Genomic DNA, 14,101 nt, shown 5'->3' on the forward strand with positions numbered 1-14,101 from the left:
GATCCATAGAGGCTGGGGTCTATCACACCAGGCAAGACCCCAGGTGCAGGCTGTGTAAAGATGCCCCAGAGACAATCCAGCACATAACAGCAGGGTGCAAGATGCTAGCAGGCAAGGCATACATGGAACGCCATAACCAAGTGGCCGGCATAGTGTACAGGAACATCTGTGCCGAGTATAACCTGGAAGTCCCGAGGTCAAAATGGGAGATGCCCCCAAGGGTAGTGGAGAATGACCGAGCTAAGATCCTGTGGGACTTCCAGATACAGACGGACAAAATGGTGGTGGCTAACCAACCGGACATAGTGGTGGTAGACAAACAGAAGAAGACGGCCGTAGTGATCGATGTAGCGGTTCCGAATGACAGCAATATCAGGAAGAAGGAACACGAGAAGCTGGAGAAATACCAAGGGCTCAGAGAAGAGCTCGAGAGGATGTGGAGGGTGAAGGTAACGGTGGTCCCCGTGGTAATCGGAGCACTAGGTGCGGTGACTCCCAAGATAGGCGAGTGGCTCCAGCAGATCCCGGGAACAACATCGGAGATCTCTGTCCAGAAGAGCGCAGTCCTGGGAACAGCTAAGATACTGCGCAGGACCCTCAAGCTCCCAGGCCTCTGGTAGAGGACCCGAGCTTGAAGGATAAACCGCCCGCAGGGGCGTGCTGGGTGTTTTTATATATATATGTGTGTGTGTGTGTATATATATATATATATATATATATATGTGTGTATATATGTGTGTATATATGTCTCAGTGGAGCCTCCAGGCAGCTGGATAGCGTAGTGGTTAGACTACACGCCTTTGGAACAGGGGATCGCAAGTTCGATTCCTGCCTGGGGCTTCTGTATCCAGTAAGGGTCCTAAGGCTAGACCCCCTATGCTAAGTAAGCCTACTGCAGACATGAGCGAAAGGTTGCAGAAAGGTGCGACAAAGAACGTGCATAAGAAATACAGCAAGCTGTCCATACCTGAGGTCTTGCAAAGACTGCCAAGCAAAGACTCACAGCCTTGGCCAGCCGCTTGAGGAGGTACACCAGAGAGATAGAAGGCAGGAGAATAAACCAGCTGTTCTCCACAGAACCAGCAAAGGTGTACTCTCAGTGACAAGGGAACAATAATAATAATAAGAGAACAGCACCACCAAGGCTGGAGACGGAGCAATACTGGAAAAGCATATGGGAGAAGGACGCAACCCATAACGGCAATGCTCAGTGGCTAGTGGATCTGAGGGCAGACCACAGCGACCTCCCTGAACAGGGTCCAGTAACCATCACAGTGGCAGATATCCAAGAAAGGGTCTCCAGTATGAAGAGTTGGACAGCACCAGGGCCCGACATGGTTCACGCCTGGCTAAAGAAGCTGACTGCACTCCACGAGCGTCTGGCAGCACAAATGAACCAGCTGCTAGTTAACGAGAGACACCCGGAATGGCTAACTGAAGGTCGGACGGTCCTGATCCGCAAGGACCCCAAGAAGGGACCGGTCCCATCCAACTACCGACCAATAACCTGCCTCAGTACTACATGGAAGCTCCTGTCAGGCATCATATCGGCTAAGATGAACAGGCAATACATGGGTCAATACATGAGCGGGACACAGAAAGGAATTGGCAAAAATACCAGAAGTGCAAAACACCAGCTACTGGTAGACAGAAAAGTCAGCCGAGACTGCAAGACCAGACTGACCAACCTGTTCACTGCCTGGATTGATTACAAGAAGGCCTATGACTCAATGCCCCACAGCTGGATACTGGAATGCCTAGAATTGTACAAGATCAATGGGACCCTAAGAGCCTTCATCAGGAACTCAATGGGGATGTGGCGTACAACACTAGAGGCCAACTCCAAGCCCATAGCACAAGTCACCATCAAGTGTGGGATCTACCAAGGAGATGCTCTGTCCCCACTGCTGTTCTGCATAGGCCTGAACCCCCTCAGTGAGATCATTAACAAGACTGGCTACGGATACCGACTACGGAACGGAGCAGTTGTCAGCCACCTCCTGTACATGGATGACATCAAGCTGTATGCCAAGAGTGAACGAGACATCGATTCACTGATCCACACTACCAGGCTATACAGCAATGACATTGGAATGTCGTTCGGACTGGAGAAGTGTAGTCGGATGGTAACAAAGAGAGGGAAGGTAGTCAGAACTGAGGGGATTGAACTACCAGAAGGCAACATTGCAGACATAGAGGACAGTTACAAGTACCTGGGGATCCCACAGGCAAATGGGAACCATGAAGAGGCCGCTAGAAAGGCTGCAACCACCAAGTACCTGCAGAGGGTCAGGCAAGTCCTGAGGAGTCAGCTGAATGGTAAGAACAAGATCCGGGCCATCAACACGTACGCCCTGCCCGTGATCAGGTACCCTGCTGGGGTAATAGGCTGGCCAAAGGAGGAGATAGAAGCCACTGACATAAAGACAAGAAAGCTCCTTACCATGCATGGAGGGTTTCACCCCAAGTCCAGCACCCTGAGGCTGTACGCTAAGCGGAAGGAAGGGGGCCGGGGACTGGTGAGTGTCAGCACCACAGTCCAGGATGAGACAATGAACATCCAAGAATACATTGGGAAGATGGCCCCAACTGACCGAGTGCTCAGTGAATACCTCAGGCAGCAGAAACCGAGAATGACCGAGCTAAGATCCTGTGGGACTTCCAGATACAGACGGACAAAATGGTGGTGGCTAACCAACCCGACATAGTGGTGGTAGACAAACAGAAGAAGACGGCCGTAGTGATCGATGTAGCGGTTCCGAATGACAGCAATATCAGGATGAAGGAACACGAGAAGCTGGAGAAATACCAAGGGCTCAGAGAAGAGCTCGAGAGGATGTGGAGGGTGAAGGTAACGGTGGTCCCCGTGGTAATCGGAGCACTAGGTGCGGTGACTCCCAAGCTAGGCGAGTGGCTCCAGCAGATCCCGGGAATAACATCGGAGATCTCTGTCCAGAAGAGCGCAGTCCTGGGAACAGCTAAGATACTGCACAGGACCCTCAAGCTCCCAGGCCTCTGGTAGAGGACCCGAGGATAAGCCGCCCGCAGGGGCGTGCTGGGTGTTTTTTTTTTTTTTTTTTTTTTTATGTATATATATATGTGTGTGTGTGTGTGTGTGTGTGTATATGTGTGTGTGTGTGTGTGTGTATATGTGTGTGTGTGTGTATATATATGTATATATATGTGTATATACACATAAGTCACTCATTAATAAATAGCTGGAAAAGAAACGTGTAGTTGTAGCAGTAACCAGTGTGTTAAGTGGATGCGTTGTACAGGGAGATGGCCACAGGCAGGAAAGATTTCCTGTGTCGTTCAGTGGTGCTTTTCGGTAATCTCAGTCTCTCACTGAACGAGCTCCTGTGACTGACCAGCATGTCATGGAGTGGGTGGGAGGTGTTATCCAACATTGTCTTTATCTTTTACAGCATCCGCCTCTCCGACACCACCTTGAGGGAGTCCAGCTCCATCCCCACAACATTACTGGCCTTACGGATTAGTTTATTAAGTCTGTTGGCATCTGCGACCCTCAGCCTGCTCCCCCAGCATGCAACAGCATAGAGGATCGCACTGGCCACAACAGACTCATAGAAAATCCTGCGCATTTTCTGGCAGATGTTGAAGGACCTCAGTCACCTCAAAAAATAGAGACGACTCTGGCCCTTCCTGTAAAGTGCTGTGGTGTTTTTAGCCCAGTCCAGTTTATTGTCTCTTTTGGCTAAAATCGTGGTGAGAATGCGCAAATCAGTATTAAGTAATGAGATTGGCCTGTATGATTGACAGTTTGTGGGGTCCTTGCCCTCTTTATGGATTACGACAATTGTAGCATCGTTCCAGGACGGCACCATAGTCCCAGTCTCCAGAGCGCAGTGGTAAGCTTTCAGTAATAAGGGTGCGACTTTGTCCTTAAGTTTCTTATAGAATTCGTTAATAAAACCATCAGGGCCAGGACTGTTTTTAGTTTTAAGGTTTGAAATCACCTGTAAAATTTCTTGTTGTCGAATTGGTTCATCTAACTCCTTTGCTACAGACTCTGGCAGTGTTTTTAAATTGATCTTTTCTAAGAAATCAGATAGTGTATTGTTATCTTTACATGTATCTGAATTTTTATATAATGACTCGAAAAAATTGGCAAAACAACTTGCAATTTGATTTGGTTTAGTAATTAGGGTTTGATCTGACTTCAACTTTTGGACCATATTACAAGTTTGCTATTTCCTGAGTCTTATTGCCAGCAATCTACTAGCCCTACTACCCTGTTCATAGTACTTTTGTTTAGTGAATCTGAAATTGCCCTCAATTTTCTCGTTCATTAAACTATTAAGCTCACTACGTAACATTTTAAGATCGGAAAGCAAATTGGCTGTCCGTGCTTTTTTGTGTTGTTGCTCTAGGTGTTTTATTTTGACCTCCAATTCACACCGCCTAGCCTCTTTTCTTTTCTTCCTGGCACTTGCAAATGATATTATGCGACCTCTAATGTATGCCTTGGTGCAATCCCAGAGAGTTAAAGGCGATATTTTCGGAGTTGTGTTCAACTCCAAGTAAGTATTTAGTTCAGTATGTATGAACTCACAAAACTGGCTGTCATTTAGGAGTGAGGCATTTAATCGCCAGACTTTAATGTTCTTGATGCTCCTGTAATGTAATAATGTTTTAATAATAATAATTATTTAATTAATAATGTGACTGGAAAAAGGTGTTGGACTTCATGTGTCCATTTCTTTCACACTTCACCTTTAAAAGTGAAGCCATGTGGTTCCTGGAAGGAAAAACACGACTTTTTCAAGTCTTTGTCCTGTTTTTATGAGAAATGTACGACTTTAATGTGAAACATTCAGAGTTTTTTCAAGCACTTTGTCTAATAAACTTACATCTTTCATTCTTTATACAGATTGAAGAGCTGTGGTTTGTCAGATATTGGCCTTGATTATCTGGCAGCAGCACTGAAGTCCAACCCCTCGTATCCCACAGAGGTGGACCTGAGTGGAACCTACAGCAACCTGAAGGATTCAGGAGTGAAGCATCTGTGTGATTTCCTGGAGAATCCACGATGTCGATTTGAAACTCTGAGGTCAGTCAGCATGTTTTAGTTGTGCTGAGATGAATATGATGTGAAAGTTGTGCTGACACTAAACTGCAGACATCAGGCTGATATTATACTGATCCACACTGAGGATCTTCATGGTAAAGTCTGTTTTCTTCTTCTCTGGTTTAGTCCATTGACTGCAGCAGAACAATGTTCACATTTCAAACAGTGATACTCAACGTATGGCCCGCGGCCCACACGCGGCCTGCCCACCTTTCCTGATTCAGAGAGAGGGGACCCTGATTAGCTGTGTAGCTTCTTCCTCACAGTTCTAAGTATCAGACACAACAATGAATAATCCACAGCTGACTGTCTTTAGCAGGTCAAAGGTCACGGCACACAGCAGACAGTCAGAAATATTCTAACTCTGATCATTTATCAGTTGTGACACTGTGAGACTTGATCAGAGGTGTGATCATCACAGCAGAGGCCTTTGTGTCAAAGTCACTGAGGATCAAACAGAAACACATGAAGCAGATTTTCCTCTTCTGGCTTTTTATAGCAGATAACCTTCAAAATATTCTGCAGTCGATCAAAAACTGAAGCAAACCATGAAGCAACATGTGAACATGAGCTGATGCTGCTGAAGTGAAGCAAAGTTACAGAGGTTTGATTACAGACACAGCTGAGAGTTTGTAATCTGTCATCATTTTAAAAAGTTTCCATGGAACAGCAGAAATGAGGCTTTACTGTCAGAGGCCGACAGCACTGAACACAACAGCAGACTGGTGGCTAATAAACAGTGAATGATGCAGAAACAGATGTTTGAAGCTGTTCTTGGAGTACACTGAGAGAGAGAGAGCTGTGCAGGCAGGAACAGCCAAAGTCAGAGAGAATTCATGAGCATATTGATCAAACGTGAAGCAGAGTTTGGATCTTCTTTTGCTGCTGCTTCACTCAGTTTTGGTTGGAGACAGATGAAACCTGCAGCTTCAGGATCTGTGAGCTGTCCACTTTCAGCCCCGACGGCGTGTCCGTGTACGTGCCGTCGAGTGAACGATCCACGCTCTGTGTTTCCATCTTTGTGTGTTTAGCTGCTCTCATTTACTGTTTTAGCTGTTTGCTGCTTGTTGAAATAGTTTGTGAGCTTTAACCTGAGATTCTGGCAAAATACATTTATATTAAACATCGATTCAGGATTGAATGAATCAACATCGTTTTATTCAAATTAAAACCATTTAAATGGGAACATGAATTTTTTACAGCCGCCTCTAATGCTGGGTAATGTCAGCTGGTCCATGTGCAGCTGGCTGTGAGGCTCAGGGAGCGTCGACAAAGTGCAACACTGAAAGAACATCATCCATAAATATTGAGTAAGAACTGGACTCTCATACAGCGAGACTCAAATGCCTTTAAACATCAGCTTATCCTGCTGATCCAAGTCCAACACTGAGTTTGTAAAAACATGTTTGTCAATCATTTTGTTTGGTTTCTGAGGAAAAAGATTCAATAACTTGCTGCTAATACACAACATTTCATCATATTTCCTCATAACCCTCTTTTGTCTGACCATTTGATCCCATTTGAATTTGCAATAAAGGATCCACAGAGTTTGGTGACAATAATGACAGTAGATGTTTGTGTGAAAGTGCTGGAAGCAAATGAGTGTGTGATGTTCGTTCAGTGTTGCACTTTGTAGACGCTCCCTGAGCACTGGTCTCACAGCCAGCTGCACATAGAGACCAGTGTTGTTAGTCCAGGTCAGAAGATGACTTGTTGGAATGAAAATGAGCTTGTAGTTTGTCTGCTTTAATAATGTGACTGGAAAAAGGTGTTGGACTTCAAATATGTCCATTTCTGTCACACTTCACCTTTAAAAGTGAAGCCATGTGGTTCCTGGAAGGAAAAACACGACTTTTTCAAGTCTTCGTCCTGTTTTTATGAGAAATGTACGACTTTAATGTGAAACATTCAGAGTTTTTTCTCTTGTTGTGTTTGTTTGAAGCTGCTTCCTGTTGGCTTCAGCTGTTTGGAGTTTCCATTTTCTAAACTTCTACATTCTGAACCTTCTTCAGCTCTGAACAGATGATGAAACACTGAATGATTTCAAGCACTTTGTCTAATAAACTTACATCTTTCATTCTTTATACAGATTGAAGAGCTGTGATTTGTCAGAGATCAGCTGTGATTATCTGGCAGCAGCGCTGAAGCTCAACCCTTCGTATCCCAGAGTGGTGGACCTGAGAGACCACAAGCTGCAGGATTCAGGAGTGAAGCAGCTGTGTGTTCTTCTGGAGAATCCACAACATCAAATTGAAACTCTGAGGTCAGTCTCCACGTTTTAGTTGTGCTGACACTGTCGATCTGTGGAACTAAAACCTTTATACAGGAAGTCTGGTTCAGCTCTTTGTAGACCTTCTAATCTCTGATGCTCTGAGTCTTACTCAGTAGGTGATGCAGAGTTGTGAAGCCGATGTGGGTGAGGACACTCGCCCAGCTCTAACTACTTTGACGTCCAGGCGGCTTCCCTGCTTGTCCTGATACAAACAAACCTGAGTAACCTTGCAGGTCAGATCTCATCAGTCACACCTGTTATGGCAGCTCTCCTCTAGATTGTAGTTCTTGTTAACCTGGGATGGTTTTAGAAGCCTGGACCACAGACTGCAAGGGAAGATATTACTGGGAAAGGCCAAAGCAACCTATTAGACCCATTAAACACTAACATAGATGAATACTCAGATTTAAACCTTTATTGTTTCACAAAGGGTTAAAAAGGGAACGTCCACAGTTTAGACTGCAGCAGATTTTATTAAAGCAGTTTGACAGGAGCAAAGCGAAAACACAAAGAAGTGTTTCACATATTAATACATATAACATAATAATAAAAGAAAAGCAAAATAATGATAAAAAAGAATGAAAAAGTTGTCCAGAGCAGCAGGATGTCTGAGGTCTGCAGAAACACAAAAACACAGCAGCTAAAAATAGTTGTTGAAAGAAAACGAGGTGGGAGCTGCTGATTCCTGAGCTTTGATACTGGATTAGCTTCAGTAGTTATTCCCATCACTGCTGTAGGAGCTACATTTAGTCACAGCTGATTGTCTTCTTTGACCAATCAGAAGACTACTGTTGTAAAAACAAGCAGACAAAGAACCAATGAGAGTGAAGAACAGGATAAAGAGCTCGTGTGATGGAGGCAAAGCAATAATCAGCAGACTGTAGCAGTTTCTATCTGGATGAAAGTAGAAGGAGCTCAGCGGAGCTCAGTCCCATATCTTTGGTTAGAAACAACATCAGTGATTTCCTGCTGCTCGAGATGATTCCAGCAGCTCTCATTACAGCAGCTGTTGAGAGAAACAGCTGATGGCTCACAGCTCGTACACTGTTGGATCTCCAGATGTTCACGTGGCTGAAGTCTGTGAAGAAACTGTGGTCCACGTAGTTCACACGGCCTCAGATTGGACCGAGCTCCCTGGATCACTGCAGCATCCTCAGCTGGTACATGGACGTCTCTGCTCCTCAGTCTTGGAGCCCCTGCAGGTCCGTCCACACCACCAGGGTCTTCTCACTCACCTTTCCTTTGTCCTCGTCCTTCATCGGCCGTGCTGTGTCTTTGTTCCTGCGGTGTTGTTCCCACGATGCAGCGCTGATGTTCCCTCCTTGAATGCACAACAAGTACGGTGCTGGTCTTTCTCGGGTGGAGCAGAGACAGATTGAAGTCTTTCAGGCTTTAGTGCCGACTTCCCTGACAGAGGCTGGACTCCATGGTCTGCACAGGAGGCTTCTACACTGTGTGGAGGTGACTCCTGGACTTGAAGACAGGCTGCAGGTACATGTGTGATGAAGAGGAGCTACAGCAGTGTGATGGAGCTGCAGGTCTGAAGGAAGTCCTGCTGTCCTGTCCCACCCTCATCTTTGCTTCCTCTGTCTTCTCTGGACTTGTCCTCCTGTTTCAGAAACAGCACTGCTTCATGCCGAGGGTGGACGGGAGCGTTGGCTCTGATTCTTTTACCGTCCACCACAAGGAGACACTGATGCTGACCTCCTGATTCATCTGCATGTGTTCTGCTTCACACTGCTCACCTCCACCAAAGACTTCACAAACATCTTCTTTCTTTGAGTCCAGTTTGTCCCACAAACACTTCCAAATCTCCTCCTCTGAGATTCTGCAGCTTCTTGCAGTGTGACTCAGCTGACTTCTGACAGACCACAGACTGGCACAGCATCCACATGTGTCTCCTTTCAAACAGGCTCTTGATGTTTCCTCCCACATCATTCTGGCCTCTCAGTCTCCTTTGTTCTCCAGCTCTGTAGCTCCAGCTGGTGAAGCTTCAGTTTTCCATGTTGGTAACAGTAAACTACAGCCTCTGCTGTCAGCTGGGTAACTAAACAGAGCTGCAGCACGTCTCTGCGGTGGTGCTACATCCAGCCTGCAGACGGCCGTCTACATGTTGTAGTGGTTTACAGTCACCAGGGGGCGCTGTCCCAGCCATGCAGGCAGTGGGCTGCTCTGCTTGTTCTGTTGTTGGTGAAGCTGAAGTGAAAGCGAGAGTTAAAACCCTGAACAGTGTCCACTGAGCTTCTCATGCTCTTCTCATGCTCAAAGAAGTTTAACAGGACGGACGACTCGTCCATCAGGCGTCCAGCTGTCCGTGACCGTGTCCACAGCAGAGTGTGACCGAGGCTTCATGCTAACACGCACACATGAAGCTAATACCACCACGAGCAGCTGCTCAGTGGATTTGGAGGACAAATGTCTGCAGCTTCTCACAGGCAGTATGCAGAATGTGGATCTCCACAAAGACTGTGGAGAGCTCGTCCCACACTCTAAATCCACACTTGTCTGCACAAAACTTCTCACACGTTCCCGTCACAAGTGTCTTCTAAGTGAAGCTACCAGGTTCAGGTCCAGCTTGTTTATCTGGAGCTGCAGGAGATGATCCATCCTCACAAAGCAGCACAGACAGCAGATATGCAAACGCACAACACAACCAAAGGATTCTCTATGCATGTCTGTGGCTGATGCTGCTGGAACGAAGCTGTTTGAAACCTTGTTGTTCTGCACTTTGGGACCAGAAGAGGAAACTGAAGCTCTGTGCAGAGGGTCCAATGGAAGCAGCCAAGCGCTGTAAGTGTCTGCTGTACAGGGATGTTGGTTCAGCTGTGGCTCAGTTTGAGCCTCAGTTTGTCAAAATGAGCTTGTAGTTTGTCTGCTTTAATAATGTGACTGGAAAAAGGTGTTGGACTTCAAATATGTCCATTTCTTTCACACTTCACCTTTAAAAGTGAAGCCATGTGGTTCCTGGAAGGAAAAACACGACTTTTTCAAGTCTTTGTCCTGTTTTTATGAGAAATGTACGACTTTAATATTCTTTTTTTTTTAACTCAATTTTTATTATAATTTACAACATTGCAACTTGTACTTGTCGATGTTCACAAGTAGGACAGTTACAGGAACTGCAATGCAGAAATGTAGATTAAAATAAGAACTGCAATTAGGAAGCACAAAACAAAACTGGGAAGCAAAACAAAACCCAAGCAAGCAAACAAACAAACAGACAACAACATAACAAAAAGAAAACAAAACAAAAACTTTATGTAATATTAAATAACATGTGACAAACTTAGCCGTAAATGGACAAAACGAAACAGACCTATGCTAAATTATTGAAACAGTAAAGCATGTATGGGTCGCCAACGCTCAGTAAACAATTCTCTCTGAATCCGCAGAGCAGATGTTATTTCCTCCATCTGGTAAATTTCTCTTGCTTTATCAATCCACATATTATATGAAGGTGGGTCAAGATTCAGCCATTTAATAGTGATACACTTTAGTGCTGCTGTAAGATTCTTAAGAGATACGTTTTATTGTTTCCCGCAAAACCCTTTGGTAAGACTCCTAAAATGGCTAACTGTTGGTCTTTTGTTAATGGTTGTTGGAAAACTGTACTGAGGACTTTAAATATGTCATTCCAAAGTGAGCAGATTTTTGGGCATGACCAGAATATATGTGAGTGGGTTCCTAAAGAAGTACCACAATTTCGCCAGCAGGTGTCAGGATTTGTAGGCTTCATTTTGGCCATTATCTCTGGGGTTCTAAAATATCTCATGACCACCTTCCATTTAAATTCTCTCCACAGCCCAGAATTAGTCACCAGATGGGCTTCACCGAACACCTCTTCCCAGGTGTCCTCTGAGATTTGAGTGCCAGTCTCAGCTTCCCACCTTGCCTTAATATCCAAAGTTGCATTTGTATTGAAACTCATAAATGCGTTATAAAAATGAGTGATTAATTTTGGGGAGGAATTACTTTGAAATGTTTTTAGAAATATTTCCTCAATGGGTGAGGGCTCCAAAACTTGCCTCCATTCTTTATGTTTTGTCAAAAAGCTTCTTAGCTGCAGAAATCTAAAAAAGTCAGAAGAAGGAAGCCGAAACTGACCTCAACTGTTCAAATGAGCTCAGGTGCCCATTCCTCACAACATGACAAAGTTGATGAAGCCCGCTATGTGACCATGCTCTGAAGCCAGAGTCTTCCACAATAGGAGAAAAACCCTGCAGGGAGGAGAGGCTTGATAGAATTAAAAAATTCTTTTGGAAGACCAAATGATTGTTTGATTCTACGCCAAATCTTTAGTGTGACCCTCGTCCGTTCCCCCATATGCACATTTTTAATTGAAATGTTAGAAAAAAGCAGGGATTCCAATGATCTTTCGCACATTGTCTTCTCAATGTTTAGCCACTGAGTTTAAGACAAATCCCGCACCCATACAGTCAGGGGTCTCATCTGAGCTGCCCAGAAATAATATTTCAGGTTTGGAACAGCCAATCCCCCCTGCAGGTTTGACAGTTTTAATGTTTGGAACTTGATCATCCCTCATGTGTATTTAGTCTCTGTGTTTCATGTCTCTGTGTTGCGTCATCTGTGTTCCCACCCTCCATATTTTCATGCCCAGTCTTTTGTATTCTTAGCCATAGCTTTCTGTGTCTTCATGATTTATTATAGTATTAGTTCCCCAGTTTAGTTCTCTTCACTGTGATTCTGCCTTGTTTGATGTCTTCAGCCGAAATAAAGGCTCGCTTTTCGTTCAAAACTCAGTTTCATGTCTGCGCCAGTGTCTGCGCCTGAGTCCTCCACACACTCTCCATACGGACAGCTACTGCCACCGTGACACTAAACTACATGCTGTGTACAGCCACTCTCCTGAGCCTGTATTATATACACAGCGGTTACAATGACAAACTGAATACAATCTCATATCTACAAAACAGGCTGAGTCAAAGTTGCAGCTACGCTTATGAACATGGAGAAAAAACAGGCGAGTTATCAGCTCACCAGCTACGACTAAGAACAGCTAACCAACTATCCTTGAGATCCACAATGATTTCAATAAGGTGTTTTATATTCCCTCCTTGGGAGAAGATGCGATCGCTAGTCTGGAGGAACCTGTCTCTAATTGTTATGCCCCCAGAAATGTGTTCTTTGTGTTCTCTTTATCTCGCTATCGTAGCTTAGAGCGGTGTGTGTATTTTCGTAACCATGACAACACGAGAGCAGTTTACGCTGAGAGTCAGGAAGAGAATCTACTGTGTGACTCGGGATATTAGCGTGTGGGCTCATTCAACCGCCAGCTCCGCCGTTACAGGATTAATCCTTTTCTCTTCGCTAAGGCATAGTCTGTGAGTATAATTCATTTTGTACAATTAAGCGGTGAAGCGTTTTGAACCATTGTCTGTTATTCGGTTAACTTTATTGTGTCTCATATAAGCTATGCGGCTAGGCTGTCAAGCTGTGATAATTAGCCAGATGCTTTGAGCTTATTGCATCTATAATACATTTCATATATTTCATTGTATTGTGTTTACAGTTTCACAAAAAGTGCCCAGTAAAAACTTCTGGAATCCAATCGTCTGAGTCCTGGAGATTTTCTTGGGAGTGTTTAAGCTGAATGGAAACTTAGCCCATTACAGTGAAAAGACTGCAACGCAGCTAATAGGGATACGAGGATCGCCGCTGTACGGAGCTACTCATTATCGAGAGATAAGCAGCCTCCAATATAGCCTCGGAAAACTTCGCCGCAGCCGACATCTCCCGATACTGGAGACCCAACGACACGCAATGTCACAACGTAGCAATGCTGACAAAGGAAATGGAGACAACCAGTCAGAGTGTGTGCGCTCAAGGAGCAGTCGCTCATCTGGTACATCGTCTGGCTCAAAAATCAGCATAGCCATTGCCATGGCAAAAGCAAAGGCTGAAGCCGCGCAAGCTAGAGCGGCACATTCAAAAAGAGAAATCGAGCTTAAAGTGGAGCAAGCACGTATTCAAGCCAGCCTCGACGCACTAATCGATGAAAAAGAAAGGGATGCCGCCGTTGCTGAGGCGAACTCCCTAGTAGCTGGTCTGCAGGATATGGGTCTCGAAGTACGCAGCGAAGTTAACAGCCTGGTCCGCCAGTCTGTCAAAGACCAGCGCGTAGCCGCCTTTGTCTCCGAACAGGCCAGCCTGAGCGCCAAGGGTCTATCGGCTACAGAAAATAACCTTCCCCCTTCTCAGCCAGTCACTCACCCGCATAACGCGGCTCAGACCCAAGCTGCCGCTCCTGCTGCTATTACGCCACACCAAGCTCTTCAGGGCCCCTGGAGAAGCGACGCACCAACACGACAGAGCTCCAAGTCACCCTTCTACCCCCCTCCAACTCCACTCCTACAGCAGAACCCCAAACGAGATTCTACGTTTCCCACGCATCAGCCCATCCACGGGACACTCTACGGAGGTGATTACGACCATTCTACAACCACTGACCTCATCAAATATCTCGCTCGTAACCACTTGGTGACTTCAGGTCTCACCGCATATGACGACCAGCCAATAAACTATTGGGCCTGGAAAACATCATTCCAGAACGCCATTGCCAATCTAGACCTGTCTGCTGCAGAAGAACTCGACCTCCTAACCAGACACCTGGGAAAGGAGTCAACAGAGCAGGTAAGAAGAATAAAAACGGTCAACATCAGGAATCCAACTATTGGACTGTGCTCAGCATGGGGGCGCCTCGACGAACTATATGGCTC

The 14,101-nt window shown here is 45.4% G+C and overlaps 2 protein-coding genes across 2 annotated transcripts in view; both read left to right on the plus strand.

Annotated features, from left to right (window-relative positions):
* LOC309701482 (uncharacterized protein) overlaps positions 1-14,101 on the plus strand; it is a 2,150,955-nt gene that overhangs the window by 1,065,305 nt on the left and 1,071,549 nt on the right. The window contains exon 19 of the mRNA XM_082525718.1: positions 7,182-7,355. Within this exon, the coding sequence (XP_082381844.1) occupies positions 7,182-7,355 (174 nt within the window). The remainder of the gene's footprint in view (positions 1-7,181; positions 7,356-14,101) is intronic.
* LOC309701490 (NLR family CARD domain-containing protein 3-like) overlaps positions 1-14,101 on the plus strand; it is a 346,993-nt gene that overhangs the window by 141,157 nt on the left and 191,735 nt on the right. The gene's annotated exons all lie outside the window — the stretch shown is intronic.

Source organism: Aulonocara stuartgranti (assembly GCF_965226115.1).
Source record: "Aulonocara stuartgranti genome assembly, chromosome: 23".
Taxonomy (NCBI): Eukaryota; Metazoa; Chordata; class Actinopteri; order Cichliformes; family Cichlidae; genus Aulonocara; species Aulonocara stuartgranti.